Source organism: Salvelinus fontinalis, chromosome 23, assembly GCF_029448725.1.
Source record: "Salvelinus fontinalis isolate EN_2023a chromosome 23, ASM2944872v1, whole genome shotgun sequence".
Classification (NCBI taxonomy): Eukaryota; Metazoa; Chordata; class Actinopteri; order Salmoniformes; family Salmonidae; genus Salvelinus; species Salvelinus fontinalis.
Genome location: NC_074687.1, coordinates 10,588,905 through 10,610,159, shown reverse-complemented (window position 1 = coordinate 10,610,159; position 21,255 = coordinate 10,588,905). Strand labels below are relative to the sequence as shown.

The window sequence follows — 21,255 nt, the reverse complement described above, 5'->3', positions numbered from 1 at the left end:
TCTGTTAAATGAATAACAAATCGATGTGCTGAGAATGTTCCAAAGCCAAGCAACTATCCTGCAACATTCCCAGAACGTTGGGGGAAGGTTGTTTGTAAAATAACCACAGGACAACCACGCTCTCACCAAACATATGCTTCTCAGAACGTTATGTGCCAGCTGGGTCACTCCTTAAAAACCAGGGAAGTTCCCAGACTCATTTAGTCTCGTCCACTCATTTACTTTGCCGTACGCTGTGTGGTGTTTGCTAGCCAACAGACGTAAACCACCAATTTGTTTTGTTTTGTTGCTAATACAACAAGGCATTGCGTCCTCCCTCCCTCCACCCACTCACCCATCCACTCCACCTTCCTTCCTTCCGACTCATTTTTACTCCTTGTCACACAACAAACATCTGGTGAACACAACTGCAGATGAACTCTTAGCCTACTGTAGGTGTTACTATGAATGTGCCTCCATGTAATTATTTAGACCCGACTTCAAAGTAGTTTGTCAATCGTTCCATGCGGAACACAGTGTAATTGTATGTTTCTAAATGTGTTCCATATACGGCGTATAAGTGGTAGCTTTTGAAATTCAACAACTCTTTCTGGTAATTGTCAATTATGCCGTGAGATGATGGGAAATAAGATGTCATTGTCACCATAGGGAATGGCAGCTACTACAGCATAAGTGGGTTGGCAGGTAGCCTAGTGGTTAGGGCGTTGGACTAGTGACCGAAAGGTTGCTGGATTGAATCCCCGAGCTGACAAGGTAAGCTCAGATCGTCTTCATCTGTATGATAACTTAAATCTGTACATAATTGTCACACATTTCATGTGTATTTTTGTCTAAATTGAAAAAAGCCCTACCTTAAATGTGAATGATGTGATTCTTTTTTGTAGGTTAAAGTCTGTTTCCATCTCAAACTCAGTTCTAGTATCATTAGATCAAAGTAGGAAACTATTGTTTTAAAGTGTAGTCAAGCTTTTCTGGAACTTCTCAGTTTCAATTAACAGAGATTTCAATGTACTTTTACATAACACGTTGGAGACTGACAACTGTTCTGCCAGTGAGAATATGCTATACTGAATGGAATCACTTTCTCTCTGTCTGTGTTTGTGTGTATGTTTATGTTTATGTGTGCGTGTGTGTGTGTGACTGTGTCTATGTCTATGTCTGTGAATGTGTGTGTGTGTGTGTGTGTGTGTGTGTGTGTGTGTGTGTGTGTGTGTGTGTGTGTGTGTGTGTGTGTGTGTGTGTGTGTGTGTGTGTGTGTGTGTGTGTGTGTGTGTGTGTGTGTGTGTGTGTGTGTGTGTGTGTGTGTGTGTGTGTGTGGAGGTGTGTGTGGGGGTGTGTGTGTGAGAGAGAGAGAGAACATGTCAACTCATATTTAACCTGTAACCTGATAACAACAATAGGTCGAGAGAAAGGACCGAAGGAGAGAGGGAGGGAAGGAGAGAGGGAGGGAAGGAGAGAGGGAGGGAAGGAGAGAGGGAGGGAAGGAGAGAGGGAGGGAAGGAGAGAGGGAGGGAAGGAGAGAGAGAGAGAGAGAGAGAGAGGGAGAGGAGGGGCAGTAGTAATAGCCTGCAGTCAGACTTTCCCAATCTTCCAGTGCTGGGTGCTGCAGTGCGCTGTTGCAGTTATTGGTTGTTAGGGCTCACTCTTTGGCCCTCTTCGCGGATCTTGACCATATAAAGAGACTTGAGACATTTTTATGTTCATTTTCTGGCGAAGGGGTGAGAGAGGAACAAAAAGCGTGGAGCCGAAAAAACACACCCTCTCTTTCTCTCTCTCAAACACACACACACACATACATCCACAAGCTCTCTAGCCTAGGTAGGAAGTGTTTGGATTACCCCTTCTGTTGCGCATGCAAGCAGTTCTCTGCCTCTCTGCACTCTCAAAGAAAGGACGATGCCGCAGTAATTACAGAGACAGCTAAAATAAGGAACGTGTGAAAGAGAGGGAGAGCGAGAGGATGGCTACGGCTGTGTACCAGGTAAGGAGAACAGGCTGGTCCCACGCTCCTCTCTGAGAGTTTGTCTGACGGTACTTGTGTCTGGAATTTGAGCTGGGTCGTCTCCGGTCTAGGTTGTGCTACTCCAGCGGTGAATAGAACGCTAACCCCTGTCAGTGACACACTGGGTTGGCTTGTTCTGTGTAACGGCACAGCAAAAACTAAGTAAGTGTGTGTGTGCGCGTGTGTGTGTGTGCGTGTGCGTGTGCGTGTGTGTGTGTGTGTGTGTGTGTGTGTGTGTGTGTGTGTGTGTGTGTGTGTGTGTGTGTGTGTGTGTGTGTGTGTGTGTGTGTGTGTGTGTGTGTGTGTGTGTGTGTGTGACAGAACCAGAAGGGAACAGGAGTGTGTGTAAGTAAAATAGAAGAAGAGCTTTCTGTAGTGGACAATAGTTAGTTTAGTAGTATCATAGTGTAATTTAACATGCTCTGGTTGGTCCTTTGTTGTCAGACTGTTCAGAGCTTGTTCTCAGGAAATAAAAAGGCTTTTGTTTACTTTACTGCGGGAACTCTGTGTGTGTGTGTGTATGTGTGTGTGTGTGTGTGTGTGTGTGTGTGTGTGTCGGAGCGAGAGAGAAGTGTGTGGGCTATGCTGCACCTCTTGTCTTGTGTGTTAACATGCATTGTGACATGTGGCCCAGATGCCGTGGCTGGCTGAGGGGACAGTAGTGGCGCTGTCCCTCTCTACTGTAACTAATGAGCCTGAACGCACTGAGAAGACGCCAGCTAAACACACAACAATAGATGTGCTACCCTCCACGGCTGTGTGTGTGTGTGTGTGTGTGTGTGTATGTGTATTTGAACATCAAAACGCTGAACAATGTCAGTCTACCTTCGTGTTTGTGTGTGTGTGTGTGTGTTTGTGTCTCTGACAAGAATGACAAATGTGGCTAGAAGTAGCAGACAATAGATGTTCCCCTTGAGGGATGTTTGTGTGTGTGTGTGTGTGTCTTGGCTGCATGAGCTGCCGTACTGTCTCTGTCTGTAGTCTGCATGTGCTGCCCTACTGCCTCTTACCTGCACACATCTCTGTCTGTAGTCTGCATGAGCTGCCCTACTGTATCTGTCTGTAGTCTGCATGAGCTGCCCTACTGCCTCTGTCTGTAGTCTCCATGAGCTGCCCTACTGTCTCTGTCTGTAGTCTGCATGAGCTGCCCTACTCTCTCTGTCTGTAGTCTGCATGAGCTGCCCTACTGCCTCTGTCTGTAGTCTGCATGAGCTGCCCTACTGTCTCTGTCTGTAGTCTGCATGAGCTGCCCTACTGTCTCTGTCTGTAGTCTGCATGAGCTGCCCTACTGCCTCTGTCGGTAGTCTGCATGAGCTGCCCTACTGCCTCTGTCTGTAGTCTGCATGAGCTGCCCTACTGCCTATGTCTGTAGTCTGCATGAGCTGCCCTACTGCCTCTGTCTGTAGTCTGCATGAGCTGCCCTACTGCCTCTGTCTGTAGTCTGCATGAGCTGCCCTACTGTCTTTTCTCTGCACCCCTATCTCTGTCCGTCTCTGTCCGTCTCTGTCCGTGTCTGTCCGTCTCTGTCCATCTCTGTCCGTCTCTGTCCGTCTCTGTCCGTCTCTGTCCATGTCTTCCTTCCCTTCTGACAGAGGCTCCACATACACTAGTTGTGGGTCCATATCATTCATAATGACACATCCAATCAAATCTTAATTGTCACCTGCTTTGTAACAACACATGTAGACTAACAGTGAAATGCTTACTGACGGCCCTTCCCAACACCACAGAGAGAAAAAATAAACATTAGAACACAAGGAATAAATACACAATGAGTAATGATAACTTGGTTATATACACGGGGTACCAGTACTGAGTCCATGTGCAGGGGTACGAGGTACTGTGCATTCGGAAACTTTTCAGACCGCTTGACTTTTTCCACATTGATAAAAAATATAAATCCTCATCAATCTACACACAATAACCCATAATGACAAAGCGAAAACATTATTTATTTTTTTGCCAATGTATTAAAAATAAATAACAGAAATATCGTATTTCCATAACGATTCAGACCCTTTGCTATGAGACTCGAAATTGAGCTCAGGTGCATCCTGTTTCCATTGATCATCCTTGAGATGTTTCTACAACTTGTTTGGAGTCCACCTGTGGTAAATTCAATTGATTGGGAATGATTTGGAAAGGCAAACACCTGTCTATATAAGATCCCACAGTTGACAGTGCATGTCAGAGCAGAAAGCAAACCATGGCTGTCGAAGGAATTGTCCGTAGAGCTCCAAGACAGGATTGTATCGAGGCACAGATCTGGGGAATGGTACCAATAAAGGTCTGCAGCATTGAAGGTCTCCAAGAAAACAGTGGCCTCCATCATTCTTAAATGGAAGTTTGGAACCACCAAGACTCTTCCTAGAGCTGACCGCCTGGCCAAACTGAGCAATCGGGAGAGAAGGGCCTTGGTCAGGGAGGTGACCAAGAACCAGATGTTCACTCTGACAGAGCTCCAGAGTTTCTCTGTGGAGATGGGAAAACCTTCCAGAATAACAGCCATCTCTGCAGCACTCTACGAATCAGGCCTTTATGGTAAAGTGGCCAGATGGAAGCCACTCCTCAGTAAAAGGCACAACTGTCCACTTGGAGTTTGCCAAAAGACACCTACAGGACTTTCAGACCATGAGAAACGAGATTCTCTGGTCTGATTAAACCAACATTGAACTCTAGCCTGAATGTAAAGCGTCACGTCTGGAGAAAACTTGACACCAGCCCTATGGTGAAGCATGGTGGTGACAGCATCATGCTTTGGATAGGTTTTTCAGCGGCTGGGAGACTAGTCAGGATCGAGGGAAAGATGAACGAAGTAAAGTACAGAGAGATCCTTAATGAAAACCTGCTCCAGAACGCCCAGGACCTCAGACTGGGGGCGAAGGTTCACCTTCCAACAGGACTACTCTCTGACTTTTCTTGAGTGGCTGAGCCAGAGCCTGGACTTGAACCCGATCAAACATCTCTCATTTCTGGAGAGTCCTGAAAATAGCTGTGCAGTGATGTTCCCCATCCAACCTGGATGTTCCGCATCCAACCTGACAGAGCTTGAGAGGATCTGCAGAGAAGAATGGGAGAAACTCCCCAAATACAGGTGTGCCAGGCTTGCAGCGTCATACCCAAGAAGACTCGAGGTTATAGACTCTGCCAAAGGTGCTTCAACAAAGTACTGAGTAAAGGGTCTGAATCATTATTTTAATGTGATATTTCATTTTTTTTTTAAATGTTGCCAACATTTCTATTGTAGATTGATCAGGGAAAAAACAAATTAATCCATTTTATAATAAGGCTTTTAATGTAACAAAATGTGGAAAAAGTAAAGGGGTCTGAATATTTTAAGCACTGTAATTGAGATATGTGCATATAGGTAGGGGTAAAGTGACTAGGCAACAGGATAGCTAATAGACAGTAGCAGCAGCGTGTCAATCTCCTTCAATCTAAATATACTCAAAAGCCCAGCAAATAGCATTTTTATAAGGATAGCCGTGTGTGTGTCCATGCAACCGCTGACGTTCCAGACTTTGACCCTGCTCCCTGACCGTTAATAAACACAGCTACTACAGTACATGTCAACCGTGACAAACTAACTGCAGTTTGGGAACATTGGGCTGTTACAGCAGATTCAATTCCAATTTGGGGGAAAGAGTAGGGAGAAACCATTTTTATCAAAAAAGTTACTAGGCAAGTCAGTTAAGAACAAATCATTTTTTACATTGAAGGCCTAGGAACAGTGGGTTAACTGCCTTGTTCAGGGGCAGAACAACAGATTTTTACCTTGTCAGCTCAGGGATTTGATCTTGCAACCTTTCAGTTACTGGCCCAACACTCTAACCACTAGGCTACCTGCCGCATAGAGGGTATTTCTCCGAGAGTTTGGAGCTTGTGGGGAAATTAGCAGTATGTGTGCTCATATACTGAGGTAAAGACAACTAGACTATCATTGTGTGTGTGTGTGTGTGTGTGTGTGTGTGTGTGTGTGTGTGTGTGTGTGTGTGTGTGTGTGTGTGTGTGTGTGTGTGTGTGTGTGTGTGTGTGTGTGTGTGTGTGTGTGTGTGTGTGTGTGTGTGGGAGATTTGAGAGTGAGTGTGTGTGTTTTTGTTGTTCCGTGAAAATGTCTGCCATGTCCTAAAACCACAGTCACTGTATAAGACCAGTTTAGAATGTAAATCATATAAGAAGTCTCGCTCTCTCTCTCTCTCTCTCTCTCTCTCTCTCTCTCTCTCTCTCTCTCTCTCTCTCTCAATTCACTTCAATTCAAGGGGCTTTATTGGCATGGGAAACGTGTTAACATTGCCAAAGCAAATGAGGTAAATAATATACAAAAGTGAAATAAACAATAAAAATGAACAGTAAACATTACACATACAGAAGTCTCTCTCTCTCTGTCTCTCTGTCTCTCTCTCTCTCTGTCTCTGTCTCTGTCTCTGTCTCTCTCTCTCTCTCTCTCTGTCACTCTCTCTCTCTCTCTCTCATTGTGATTTAAGAGCATTTTAAATGTCCAGTTCCACCATGTCTCTCCCCCCAGGAGGATTTTGACAGAGCAATGCTTTGTACTGTGTGGTCAAGGAATGTTGCTTGATGAATGTCTGTCTAAAAATTGCACATTCTGGAACTTCGGGGCTATCAATGTTCTTCTAGACATGGATCACCCTGCTTTTCTTACTCTCTTTACATTTAGACACCTCGTTGTATTGCTGCCTCTTTCTTCTGGACATTTAGCATGTCACTCAGCCCATTGTTCACATATTATATGATTTTAGACAGGTTTGCTTACATTTGCAGTCATACTAACAACTGAGCAGGATACACACACACCCACACACACACACACACACACGCACGCACACGCACACACACGCACTCCCACCCGCCCGCCCGCCCGCACGCACGCACGCACTCACGCACGCACACACACACTCCCACCCACACACACACACACACCCACCCACCCACCCACCCACACACACACACACACACACACACACACACACACACACACACACACCCACACACACCCACCCACCCACCCACCCACCCACACACACACACACACACACACACACACACACACACACACACACACACACACACACACACACACTCCCACCCACACACACCCACACACACACACACACACACACACACACACACACGCGCGTGCGTGCGTGCGGGTGGGAGTGCGTGTGTGTGCGTGTGCGTGCGTGCGTGCGTGTGTGGGAGTGTGTGTGTGTGTGTGTGTGGGTGGGTGGGTGGGTGGGTGGGTGGGTGGGTGTGTGTGGGTGTGTGTGGGTGTGTGTGTATCATGCTCAGTTGTTAGTATGACTGCAAATGTAAGCAAACCTGTCTAAAATCATATAATATGTGAACAATGGGCTGAGTGACATGCTAAATGTCCAGAAGAAAGAGGCAGCAATACAACGAGGTGTCTAAATGTAAAGAGAGTAAGAAAAGCAGGGTGATCCATGTCTAGAAGAACATTGATAGCCCCGAAGTTCCAGAATGTGCAATTTTTAGACAGACATTCATCAAGCAACATTCCTTGACCACACAGTACAAAGCATTGCTCTGTCAAAATCCTCCTGGGGGGAGAGACATGGTGGAACTGGACATTTAAAATGCTCTTAAATCACAATGAGAGAGAGAGAGAGAGAGTGACAGAGAGAGAGAGAGAGAGAGAGACAGAGACAGAGACAGAGAGAGAGAGAGAGAGACAGAGAGAGAGAGACTTCTGTATGTGTAATGTTTACTGTTCATTTTTATTGTTTATTTCACTTTTGTATATTATCTACCTCATTTGCTTTGGCAATGTTAACACGTTTCCCATGCCAATAAAGCCACTGAAATTGAAGTGAATTGAGAGAGAGAGAGAGAGAGAGCGAGACTTCTTATATGATTTACATTCTAAACTGGTCTTATACAGTGACTGTGGTTTTAGGACATGGCAGACATTTTCACGGAACAACAAAAACACACACACTCACTCTCAAATCTCCCACACACACACACACACACACACACACACACACACACACACACACACACACACACACACACACACACACACACACACACACACACACACACACACACACACACACACACACACACACACACACACACACACACACACACACACACACACACACACACTGCAATCAGGAGAAGCAGCGTTAATCATAGACCATCCCACTGTATGTTTAAAACAGGAACATGATGTCTTGTGCGGGACCACTGTTTACATTCCTGCAGCGTGTTCCTCCCCTCCCGCCGTGTTCTTCCCCTCTTCTAGTCTACAACTTTACAAGGTGCTGTGATACAAGGTGTTCTTTGATGACACGCATAAGTACAGGTTCTGTGTGAGTGCACTGTATGTGATAGCTAATCATGTCAGCCTTATATGTTTTGGGACAGTGTGTGTGTGTGTGTGGGTGCGTTTGAATTGTGCTCAGGAAGAAAAAAACAATCACTTCATAATTTTATTGTCTCTACAGAACACAATGCTACTTTTCAACGTTATGTAAATCATCTGAAACATAAGCTTGTTATGATCGGGAAGGAGTTAAAAAAAGACATGTCCCAGCACTTTAGAGTGATAAGCCCGATAAACTGGGATTGGTTTACAGGTACAAATACCTACCTGCTTCTGTCACGAGTTGACACCTGGGCCCCACATAGTTACAGATTTAAATCTAAGCCTCTTCCTAGAGACATAGAGACAGTCATGCCTATCCGTATGGAGGTCATGCATGTCCTCTTAAATGAGTTCAAGATATTCTTCTCTCCAGGACCACCAGAGTGAGATTCAGAGCATCAGATGGGGAACTCACACATTGACCAAGGTGTTAATATGCTAGCATGCTAACTGTAGGGTTCCAAGGTGTTAATATGTGTAGCATGCTAACTGTAGGGTTCCAAGGTGTTAATATGCTAGCATGCTAACTGTAGGATTCCAAGGTGTTAATATGCTAGCATGCTAACTGTAGGATTCCAAGGTGTTAATATGCTAGCATGCTAACTGTAGGGTTCCAAGGTGTTAATATGTGTAGCATGCTAACTGTAGGATTCCAAGGTGTTAATATGCTAGCATGCTAACTGTAGGGTTCCAATGTGTTAATATGTGTAGCATGCTTGAGAGAGAGAGACAAGAAACGACGGGACAACAGACAGTTTTCTGTGCCCAGTTTATTCAAGAACACAACCAGTTTCATTATGCACTCCATCCCATTCAACATTGCTTTAAGGGCACACATTAGTGCTCTACTATTACATGTGTCAATGGTAAGTGGTTTACAGTCTGGCTTTTAGCAAGATGAATAATGTCTTCGAGGGCAGGGCCCCATATATTTGAAGGAGATCAGCTCATGCTGTTAACTGTTGCCCAACCCACAGGAAAGTTTGTTAAGGAGAATGAGTGTTATTTTGAACATAGTGAACCGTGACCCCTTCAGTTGTCACCCGACAGAGGGTCAGAACATCTCATGACAAAGTACCCTTAGAGTAGGTCATGATGAGTGTTGCCAGTTAAACAGTGAAAGCCAGCCGTGACCAACATATGCCCATTCAGGAGTCTATGAAAAGGTACTGAACATGTAATGGACTGTGGCCACAGCTCTACGTTTCACCAGAATGGTGTACTGTAACTCAAACAGATGAACCACAGCTCTACGTTTCACCAGAATGGTGTACTGTAACTCAAACAGATGAACCACAGCTCTACGTTTCACCAGAATGGTGTACTGTAACTCAAACAGATGAACCACAGCTCTACGTTTCACCAGAATGGTGTACTGTAACTCAAACAGATGAACCACAGCTCTACGTTTCACCAGAATGGTGTACTGTAACTCAAACAGATGAACCACAGCTCTACGTTTCACCAGAGTGGTGTACTGTAACTCAAACAGATGAACCACAGCTCTACGTTTCACCAGAATGGTGTACTGTAACTCAAACAGATGAACCACAGCTCTACGTTTCACCAGAATGGTGTACTGTAACTCAAACAGATGAACCACAGCTCTACGTTTCACCAGAATGGTGTACTGTAACTCAAACAGATGAACCACAGCGACCGTAATTGTGCATTTGAAAGTCATGTTATCTGGTATGCTGTACAGATGTGTGTTTTGGTATACTTGATAGGAGAGTAGGTTTTGCCATTGCCAACAGCAGTCCTAAACCAGTGTCTGGGCTCAACCTCATCCTGTTTCTATACTGTAGTCACACATGGTGCACCATGCGACCAAAAATTATCTCGGTCCTCCACCAACAACGTCTAGTGCCAGGCCAGCACCGTAAGACTAAGGTCATGCAGGGCCCCTGTAATACCCCCTAATGGGGAACACTGGGCCCAGACCATTACTGATGACTGATTTCTCCAAAATGACTCGCATAATGGTTCTTTATTGACCCATGGTTGCTGTTGGAAAGCGAAGGGAGTGAAGGAAGGGGAGCAAATAGACCCGTTTCCACTCCTCTGTTCACTTTCACATCTTTTGACCCCGTTTCTGCTCCTCTGTTCGATTTCCCAACCTTTGACCCCGTTTCCTCCCCTCTGTTCACTTTAAAAAAATAAATAAATTTGAAGTCGGAAGTTTACTTACACCTTACCCAAATACATTTAAACTCAGTTTTTCACAATTTCAGACATTTAGTTCTAGTAAAAATTCCCTGTCTTAGGTCAGTTACAATCACCACTTTATTTTAAGAATGTGAAATGTCAGAATAATAGTAGAGAGAATGATTTATTTCAGCTTTTATTTCTTTCATCACATTCCCCGTGGGTCAGAAGTTTACATACACTCAATTAGTATTTGGTAGCATTGCCTTTAAATTGTTTATCTTGGGGAAACCTTTCAGGTAGCCTTCCACAAGCTTCCCACAATAAGTTGGGTGAATTTTAGCCCATTCCTCCTCACAGAGCTGGTGTAACTGAGTCAGGTTTGTAGGTCTCCTTGCTCGCACACGCTTTTTCAGTTCTGCCCACACATTTTCTATGGGATTGAGGTCAGGGCTTTGTGATGGCCACTCCAATACCTTGACTTTGTTGTCCTTAAGCCATTTTTCCACAACTTTTGAATTATACTTGGGGTCATTGTTCATTTGGAAGACCCATTTGAGACCAAGCTTTAACTTCCTGACTGATGTCTTGAGATGTTTCTTCAATATAGCCACATATTTTCCTGCCTCATGATGCCATCTATTTTGTGAAATGCACCAGTCCCTCCTGCAGCAAAGCACCCCCACAACATGATGCTGCCACCCCCGTGCCTCACGGTTGGGATGGTGTCTTTGGCTTGCAAGCCTCCCCCTTTTTCCTCCAAACATAACGATGGTCATAATGGCCAAATGGTTCTATTTTTGTTTCATCAGACCAGAGGACATTTCTCCAAAAACTACGATCTTTGTCCCCATGTGCAGTTGCACACCGTGTGACTTTTTTATGGCGGTTTTGGAGCAGTTTGAAGGTAGGCCTTGAAATACATCCACAGGTAGACCTCCGATTGACTCAAATTATGTCAATTAGTCTATCAGATGCTTCTAAAGCCATGACATAATTTTCTGGAATTTTCCAAGCTGTTTAAAGGCACAGTCAACTTAGTGTATATAAACTTCTGACCCACTGGAATTGTGATACAGTGAAATAATCTGTCTGTCAACAATTGTTGGAAAAATTACTTGTGTCATGCACAAAGTAGAATCCTAACCGACTTGCCAAAACTATAGTTTGTTAATAAGAAATTTGTGGAGTGAAAACTAGTTGAAAAACTAGTTTTAATGACTCCAACCTAAGTGTACGTAAACTTCCGACTTCACCTGTGTATATATATTTACGGCAGTGGGTAACATTGTCCCTGTCTCACCGATGATTCCAGCAAAATTGTCATTTGCCAGTTCTGTCAGAATGGAGGCTGTAGTTTGTCTCTTCAACCGCATCCCTCCACCGTCATAGCACTGAGTCATCTGCCGCCTTGTTTGACCCTCCTGGGACACTGTCGGTCCAAAATGGTTCCCAGTTTACATGACTGCACCATTACACTTATTGAAAGTGACTGAGAACCCCATTGAGGTTGTATCTTTAACATTGTGTTGGTGGTGTACAGTAGGGAGTCATATTTATTTTTAAATCAACAGGTTTCCATACCGGGAATAATTCATATTGATCCCGAGAGTCCCGTGAAATACAGCAAAAATCGGAAATGCCCTTTTAAAACCAAGATATGGTCACTATGCCAGGGTTTTCCTTAAATTCAGAGTGTGTATCATGTTCTTCAATGAATTCAGCACGTTGTAGCAGTAGGGTATCTCGACACTGAGGGCGCTCATGACAATAGTGCGCACCACGAGTATATTAAAACCTGATGAGGACAGGGGGTGCTGTTGTCACTTTTTCTGGAAAACGTGTCCTTTTTAAACGGCTTCCTACTCAATTCTTGCTCGTACAATATGCATATTATTATTATTATTGGATAGAAAACACTCTCTAGTTTCTATAACCGTTGGAATTATGTCTCTGAGTGAAACAGAACTCATCCTACAGCACTTTCCCTGACATGGAGTGATATTCCAGAATTCTTGGCCCCTGTTCCCAAGTCAGTTGTAAAGTCCCTGTAAATGCTATGAGGATACAAACACTGCCTACCTCTTCCTCTAGATGTCAGTAAGGGGTGACGCTTTGAATGGAGTCGATTGCGCAATCAGGGCCTGTATAAAACACCAATGACCGGAAGAACCTTTCTTTTCGTCTCTGCGCCTTACGCACGACGGTCGTCGGACGTGCCTCCTTCCAACCTGTTGTTTAGCCAGTAATATTTCTCCGGTCATGTTTTTACTCGTTATAGGAGTTAAAAACATCATAAGGTAGTTAATTTGAACCGTTTTATAGCAATTTATATCCGTTTAGGGCGATTTTATGGCATTCCTGTGTGATGCACTTTGAGGAGCTGGACACTTTTCGAGTGCATGGTGAACGTTAGTGGCCATTGACAGGACTAGAAGACATCTTTCGACCAAAAGACGATTAGACCGGAGAAAGGATTCATTGCCCAAGATTCTGATGGAAGAACAGCTCATAGTAAGAACTATTTATTATGATAAATTGTGTTTCTGTCGAAAAATGTTAAACGCTTATGCCGCCATTTTGTTTGGTGTAGCTTCGTTTGGCGCAACATGTATTGAAAAGTAAGGATAATTTAAAAAATGTAATTCAGCAATTGCATTAAGAACTGAATTGTCTATCAATCGCTGTCCACCCTGTATTTTTTAGTCAAGTTTATGAGTATTTATGTATAAGACTAGATCACTGTCTAATATGGCGCCCGGCATTTTCTGACCAGCTCGGCTACTTTTCTCATTGTATAACCACGATTTTGGTGGCTAAATATCCACATTTTCGAACAAACTCTATATGTATGTTGTAATATGATGTTACAGGAGTGTCATCTGAAGAATTCTGAGAAGGTTAGTGAAAAAATTTATACATTTTGGTGGTGATAATGCTATCGCTCTTTTTGCTGTGAATCAATGCTGGGGTAATGTTTGCACATGTGCTATGCTAATATAACGATTTATTATGTTTTCGCTGTAAGACACTTAGAAAATCTGAAATATTGTCTGTATTCACAGGATCTGTGTCTTTCAATTAGTGTACGCTGTGTATTTTTAAGAAATGTTTTATGATTAGTAATTAGGTAATACACGTTGCTCTCTGTATTTATTCTAGTCGAGTTGTGATGGTGGGTGCAATTGTAAACTATGATTTATACCTGAAATATGCAAATTTTTCTAACAAAACCTATCCTATACCATAAATATGTTATCAGACTGTCATCTGATGAGGTTTTTTCTTGGTTAGTGGCTATCAATATCTTTATTTGGCCGAATTGGTGATAGCTAGTGGTGTTGGTGGACAAAGAAAAAATTGTGTCTTTTGCTAAGGTGGTTAGCTAATAGATTTACATATTGTGTCTTCCCTGTAAAACATTTTAAAAATCGGACATGTTGGCTGGATTCACACGATCTGTATCTTTCATTAGCTGTATTGGACTTGTTAATGTGTGAAAGTTAAATATTTAAAAAAAATATTTTTTTTGAATTTCGCGCTCTGCCTTTTCAGTGGAATGTGGGAGGAGTTCCGCTAGCGGAACCCCCGTCCCAGACAGGTTTTAATCTAACTTTGTAATGGCAGTCAAGCAAAAGTTAAAATGACCAAAGTTGCTAAGCTTGCTAGATAACTTACAATACTTAAACAAATGACAGAATATGTCCTATAGTTGGCTAAATGGAGGTGATGATTACACAGATCAGCTCATGAATAACGGGGAGATGAAGACTGGAAATAGTTTAAATATCAAGGTATCTTAACGGGGACTCACTCTGTTTTATAAATATCCATATCTACTTTCATACCGTTTGTTGATCATACGTTCTCTACCAAAGCGCTCATATCGTTACCGGACTAAACCCCACTCCATTGGTGGAGTCATCAGATACTTCCTTCACAATGGAGTGGAGTTTAGTCCGCTATCATACGGGCAGAAAGTATGAGATGGGGGACGGGGGGGACGGGACGGGGGGGACGGGGGGGACGGGGGGACGGGGTGTTATAGCGGTATTTTGACATGCAAGAGACATGCTTTGATAATGCTTCCTGTGGATTACAGAAAATAAAATTAGGACTAGATTGGGACTAGATAGGAAGATAGCCGAGACTTTAGCACAGGAAAAGATAGAATTTTCCCTAATGCTTCTCTGAACAGTTAACAGACTTCATGTCTCTGACAGAGATGCCTATCAAATTTGTAATTGTCTGAAGAGTTACAGCTCAAAGAAGCACATGTTATTTAATAGGCTAGACTGTAGGGATTTCCTGTAGGGTTTATTAACTGCATTCGGGCTGCGTGTTCATGTCGACTTTGTGTGAAGTAAATACGCTCGGTTAAAGGCTTCCATGTGACAACCTGTTTGGATAATGTACTGTTTTCTTTTTTTGCTAATCTGCTTCTGCGCATGTTGTGTATATTATGGATCATTAGTGTCAAGATTGGTGAAACATTTAGTCAGTTCCCAGGTCCTGTCATTAAAAATATTCTGTAACTGTGAAGTGTGTTTCCGGGACAGACCCGGGATCCCGGTTACCATGTTAATCCCCAGGGTACAGTTATGGATCGGAGTGTAGATTAATTCACAATTGACACAGGTGGAACAATGCCCATGTCCACCTCAGTAGTCAATTTACACCCAACCTATTGTACATTCAAGCATACTGGTTCAAAATACAAGACCCTAATACCGTTACCGATCATTTTGTCTGCATGGCAGATATGGAGGAGGTGCCCTGTTTATTACATTGACATTTAAGTCATTTAGCAGATGCTCTTATCCAGAGCGACTTACAGAAGGAACTAGCATTAAGTGCCTTGCTCAAGGGCACATCAACAGATTTTTCACTTAGTTGGCTCTGGGATTCAAACCAACAACCTTTCACTTACTGGCCCACCGTTCTTAACCGCTAGGCTACCTCCCACTATGTCCTGCTTTGCGTTGTATTTATAACTAACTGATAGCAGTGCAGCTGTTCTATCTACCAGAGACACCTGTGTTGTAACTGTTGCCTTGAACAGTAGAATGGAAGAAGTTCTCCAGCATGGCACACCCTCTCTCTCTAGCAAATGTTATAGGAGGCAAGGTGGAAGGTACACTCATGCTTTGCCCCTATCCCACGCATCACCATCATCGTCAGCCAGCATGTGCATCCCCCAACCCTCCACTCCCTCCAAAAAACTCCAGACGACTCCCTGAACATTATGTGAAATATTTTATCAGTCTCCCTGTGGAATGTGTATGGAAAGCAAGTCCCAGCTGATTCATTGGTTTTAGCAGAAACTTGTTTGCTTTCCCTGCCTTGTTCGATGGAGGGACATTAGGAGTGGAAGAAAGGCAGGAGACACCTCACCTCAGGTCAGTGTGGTCCCGTGTGGCTCAGTTGGTAGAGCATGGCGCTTGCAACGCCAGGGTTGTGGGTTCAATTCCCACGGGGGGACCAGGGTTCAATTCCCATGGTGGGACCAGGATGAATATGTATGAACTTTCCAATTTGTAAGTCGCTCTGGATAAGAGCGTCTGCTAAATGACTTAAATGTAATGTAAATGTCAGTGCTGGATCCTTCCATGCTGCAGATATTCCACATCCAGACCGGCAGCACTAAAATCGGGGAGCTGTTTGTCTATCCGGAAGGGCAGCAGTGAACTGATCTTGCACAGAGAAATGAGGTTGACTTAAACTCTTGCCCTCACGTTCCGCTGCAATGTATTGTCACTTTTTGCTACAAGGTCATGCAATTTTTATGATTTACCTACAGATGTAGGATCTTAATTTGATCACCCTGTTGCAGGAGAACTTTCAAGCAATGCAGGGAATTTAAAACATGCAGTGTATTTGAGGTTTAAAAAGGATTCTGGAGTTTGACATTGTAGACATGATTTTCCCTTAACAAAAACTATATCAACCCATATAAAAATGTCCATTCATTATAATTTCCATTTCCTCTTGTTGCAGAATTATTTTCCTATTGTAGAAAACTGGTTCAAATTAAGATCCTACATATGTACAGGGGCAGACAGGAGCAAACATGTTATAAAGAAGTCAATAAGAGTGTTAGTCATTTAGTGTATAGGCAGGCATGATTTATGGTGGGTTTGCATGCCTGTCTGTATGTATGTATGTGTGTGACCGAGTGCGTGTGTATGTTTGTCTGTGTAGAATACATGTGTTCTGTGTTTTCTGCAAACCATCCGTAAAGAGACAACCACAAGGATGACGAAGGTAACTCTCTATGAGCTATTTTTGGTGAATCCAATGACGTGTTCACTGAGGATCATGTGTTCCTCTATGCCACAAAACAGATTGTGGTTATAAGTGTCTGTATGTGTTTGTGTGTGTACTTATTCACCATGTACTGTGTATGTATACGTGCATATGCTGGTCGTGTGGCACATTCATGTCTAAATGAGGGAGAGAGAAAGACAGAGACCCATCTATCATACCACAGACCTCTTAGTCACCACAGATAGATAACTCATGATGCGCGTCATGTAGTCTGATGTCGCCACGTCACCATTATCTTCTTCCAGACCTGAAGCACCAAACGAGCCCACCGCCGCACGAACGTGCTTTCTGTAGCCCCATCACTCTTCTCCACTAATGTGATAAATGCCAGCCAGACTGCCTGTCCATGCGTTCTAGCCTGTCTCAGCCTGTCACAGCTCCATGAGAGAGCAAAGAACTCCCGTCTTCCTGGACTTGAAATAGGCAGTCACCAGTCAAATGGATTAATAGTACTGTACGTCAGTACAAAGTAACTAAAGGTGAATAATCTAGACAATTCTACCTAATGGTGCCATGTCAACACTGATATAGAATTTGTTTAACTCATTTTTCTACAGACTGTACTTATACATATTGTGACTGTGATGATACATTAGAATACAATACTGTGTACTACATTTTAATACCTTATGGGCATTATTTTCTTCCATTGCTTCGTCTTGTTCAGATAACTTGTGACTCTGGTACTGTTTAATTGATACTCATCTATTACCCTTGTACACCCGAGTCTCCATGGTGATTGTAGATGAACTTTTCACTTGGATCACTGCTTCCCCTATGTTATCCGTAGTGGTGCTGCCTTCTTAGCCTGGTCCCAGATCAGTTGTTGCTGTCTTGCCAACTCCTTCGGTCAGTCATCCTTCCTTGCTATCCTTCTCTCTGCCTCCTCTTGAAGATTCTGGAAAAAGTGTGATCTCGCTGTGAGCAGTAAGAAAAGGAAGAAGGCATAGCTTCTCTCGGCCATGTGACAGTAGCTCTGCCAAACAAAGATGGAGTGAGAATGAACAGGTGGTCCTGTTGAAGACCCAGCGAGCTGATCCAGTCCTGTTGAAGACCCAGCTGGCCGCTCCAGTCCTGTTGAAGACCCCACAGGACGCTCCAGTCCTGTTGAAGACCCAGCTGGCCGCTCCAGTCCTGTTGAAGACCCCGCAGGACGCTCCAGTCCTGTTGAAGACCCAGCAAGCCGCTCCAGTCCTGTTGAAGACCCTGCTGGACGCTCCAGTCCTGTTGAAGACCCCGCAGGGCGCTCCAGTCCTGTTGAAGACCAAGCTGGACGCTCCAGTCCTGTTGAAGACCCCGCGGGACGCTCCAGTCGTGTTGAAGACCACGCTGGACACTCCAGTTCTGTTAAAGACCCAGCGAGCCGCTCCAGTCCTGTTGAAGACCCCGCGGGACGCTCCAGTCCTGTTGAAGACCCCGCTGGACGCTCCAGTCCTGTTGAAGACCCCGCTGGACGCTCCAGTCCTGTTGAAGACCCCGCTTGACGCTCCAGTCCTGTTGAAGACCCCGCGGGCTACTCCAGTCCTGTTGAAGACCAAGCAGGCCAATCCAGTCCTGTTGAAGACCCAGCGGGCCAATCCAGTCCTGTTGAAGACCCAGCGGGCCAATTCAGTCGTGTTGAAGACCCCGCGGGACGCTCCAGTCCTATTGAAGACCCAGAGGACCACTCCAGTCCTGTTGAAGACCAAGCGGGCCACTCCAGTCCTGTTGAAGACCAAGCAGGCCAATCCAGTCCTGTTGAAGACCCAGCGGGCCAATCCAGTCCTGTTGAAGACCCAGCGGGCCAATTCAGTCGTGTTGAAGACCCCGCGGGCCAATCCAGTCCTGTTGAAGACCCTATGGGCCAATCCAGTCCTGTTGAAGACCAAGCAGGCCTCTCCAGTCCTGTTGAAGACCCAGTGGGCCACTCCAGTCCTGTTGAAGACCAAGCGGGCCAATCCAGTCCTGTTGAAGACCCTGCGGGCCAATCCAGTCCTGTTGAAGACCAAGCAGGCCAATCCAGTCCTGTTGAAGACCAAGCAGGCCTCTCCAGTCCTGTTGAAGACCCAGTGGGCCACTCCAGTCCTGTTGAAGACCAAGCAGGCCTCTCCAGTCCTGTTGAAGACCCAGCGGAACAATCCAGTCCTGTTGAAGACCAAGCAGGCCACTCCAGTCCTGTTGAAGACCAAGCAGGCCACTCCAGTCCTGTTGAAGACCAAGCAGGCCACTCCAGTCCTGTTGAAGACCAAGCAGGCCACTCCAGTCCTGTTGAAGACCCAGCGGGCCAATCCAGTCCTGTTGAAGACCAAGCAGGCTACTCCAGTCCTGTGGAAGACCAAGCAGGCCACTCCAGTCCTGTGGAAGACCAAGCAGGCCAATCCAGTCCTGTTGAAGAACAAGCAGTCCACTCCAGTCCTGTTGAAGACCAAGCAGGCCACTCCAGTCCTGTTGAAGACCCAGTGGGCCACTCCAGTCCTGTTGAAGACCAAGCAGGCCACTCCTCGCCAGGGAGGATGAACATAGTAGGGATTTAGAGTGTCAAAGTCTGCTGCATTTCATCCCCCTCTTTCACCCCTGTTCCCTTCAGCTGCACTCTCTCCCTCTATCACACTCTTGCTCTCTCTCTCTCCAGACAGCGATATTTTGTTCACATTCACCCCCTCACCTGGCCCTTCAGTGTCATATTCATTACATACTCTTTTGAGTTCAAATTGATGCACTGAAGATGAGATATTACAAAGCATTATTGGACATTGTGAAACACTGAGATATGTTATAATGCAGTAAGGTATGTTATGAATCAGTGAGATATGTTATAAAGCATTATGAAGTAGTGAAAGACGTTATATAGCATTATGAAGTAGTGAAAGACGTTATATAGTATTATGAAGTAGTGAAAGACGTTATATAGCATTATGAAGTAGTGAAAGATGTTATATAGCATTATGAAGCAGTGAAAGATGTTATATAGCATTTTGAAGCAGTGAAAGATGTTATATAGCATTATGAAGTAGTGAAAGACGTTATATAGTATTATAAAGTAGTGAAAGATGTTATATAGCATTATGAAGCAGTGAAAGATGTTATATAGCATTATGAAGTAGTGAAAGACGTTATATAGCATTATGAAGCAGTGAAATATGTTATATAGCATTATGAAGTAGTGAAAGATGTTATATAGCATTATGAAGCAGTGAAATATGTTATATAGCATTATGAAGTAGTGAAATATGTTATATAGCATTATGAAGTAGTGAAATATGTTATATAGCATTATGAAGCAGTGAAATATGTTATATAGCATTATGAAGTAGTGAAATATGTTATATAGCATTATGAAGCAGTGAAATATGTTATATAGCATTATGAAGTAGTGAAATATGTTATATAGCATTATGAAGCAGTGCAATATGTTGTATAGCATTATGAAGTAGTAAAAGGTGTTAAATTGCATTATGAAGTAGTGAAATATGTTACGAAGCATTATGAAGCAGTAAAATGTGTTAAATTGCATTATGAGGCAGTGAAAGATGTTATATAGCATTATGAAGCAGTGCAATATGTTGTATAGCATTATGAAGTAGTGAAAGATGTTATATAGCATTATGAAGTAGTGAAAGATGTTACGAAGCACCGACAGGTGTTTTATTGAGACAGGGAACAGTGTTATGGAGTCAGTGTGGGATGGAGCAGAGCTTGGCAGTTAGCTGAAGATGTTCCACATTTCACACTGAAAGAAAAAAGAGAAAGGAACGCATAGCTGTCGCTCAGACGGCATGTTCTGAAGGGGGAATGGGCACGGGCACTTGGACCAGTGATCCACTTCATTCCTCTCTCCATTGTTTATACCCAATATTTTTGTACTAACGCAGAGTTTGGCACGCTCAAATACGCCGACTACGGAAAGCCCTCTGTTATTGGTTACGGCAAGTACATTTAACTTTCACGCTGAATATTTCTACGAGGGCTTGCCAGATGCACGGATGTATTGGGTCTGGATAAACATTAAAGCACTCAGGAGCGGCCTTGCGTTTATGCCAGTGCCAGAGGTTTGAAGGGTGATGCACCCTCTTTTTCTTTCCACTGTGGAAATATATCTGCCCCACCACGATCGATTCATTACATTGTAATGGTAGCAGATCACCTGTCACACTGCCACAATCAATCAATTTCTGAAAAAAGTATTGCTTATTTTAGCTTTTCTTTGACCTCTTCAGGCTGCTGGATTATAAATGCATGCAAAGCCATTATCCCAAGTCATCAACCCAAACCGAACAATTCTAAACTGTTTTGTTGAATCAATAAATCAGATTGGCCATATTACTTATTGTAACGACAAACAGGTTCTTCGTTTTACATTTTAGTCATTTAGCAGACACTCTTATCC

The 21,255-nt window shown here is 43.9% G+C and overlaps 1 protein-coding gene across 5 annotated transcripts in view; it reads left to right on the top strand.

Moving 5' to 3' along the window:
* Positions 1-21,255, top strand: part of LOC129820836 (tensin-1-like) — a 310,756-nt gene that overhangs the window by 154,727 nt on the left and 134,774 nt on the right. The window contains exon 1 of one of the 5 annotated variants that reach the window (XM_055877856.1): positions 1,567-1,981. The exons of the other annotated variants lie outside the window; for them this stretch is intronic. Coding sequence (XP_055733831.1) covers positions 1,961-1,981 — 21 coding nt within the window. The 5' untranslated portion in view covers positions 1,567-1,960. Of the gene's footprint in view, positions 1-1,566; positions 1,982-21,255 lie in introns of those variants that run through there. 5 annotated transcript variants of the gene reach the window in all.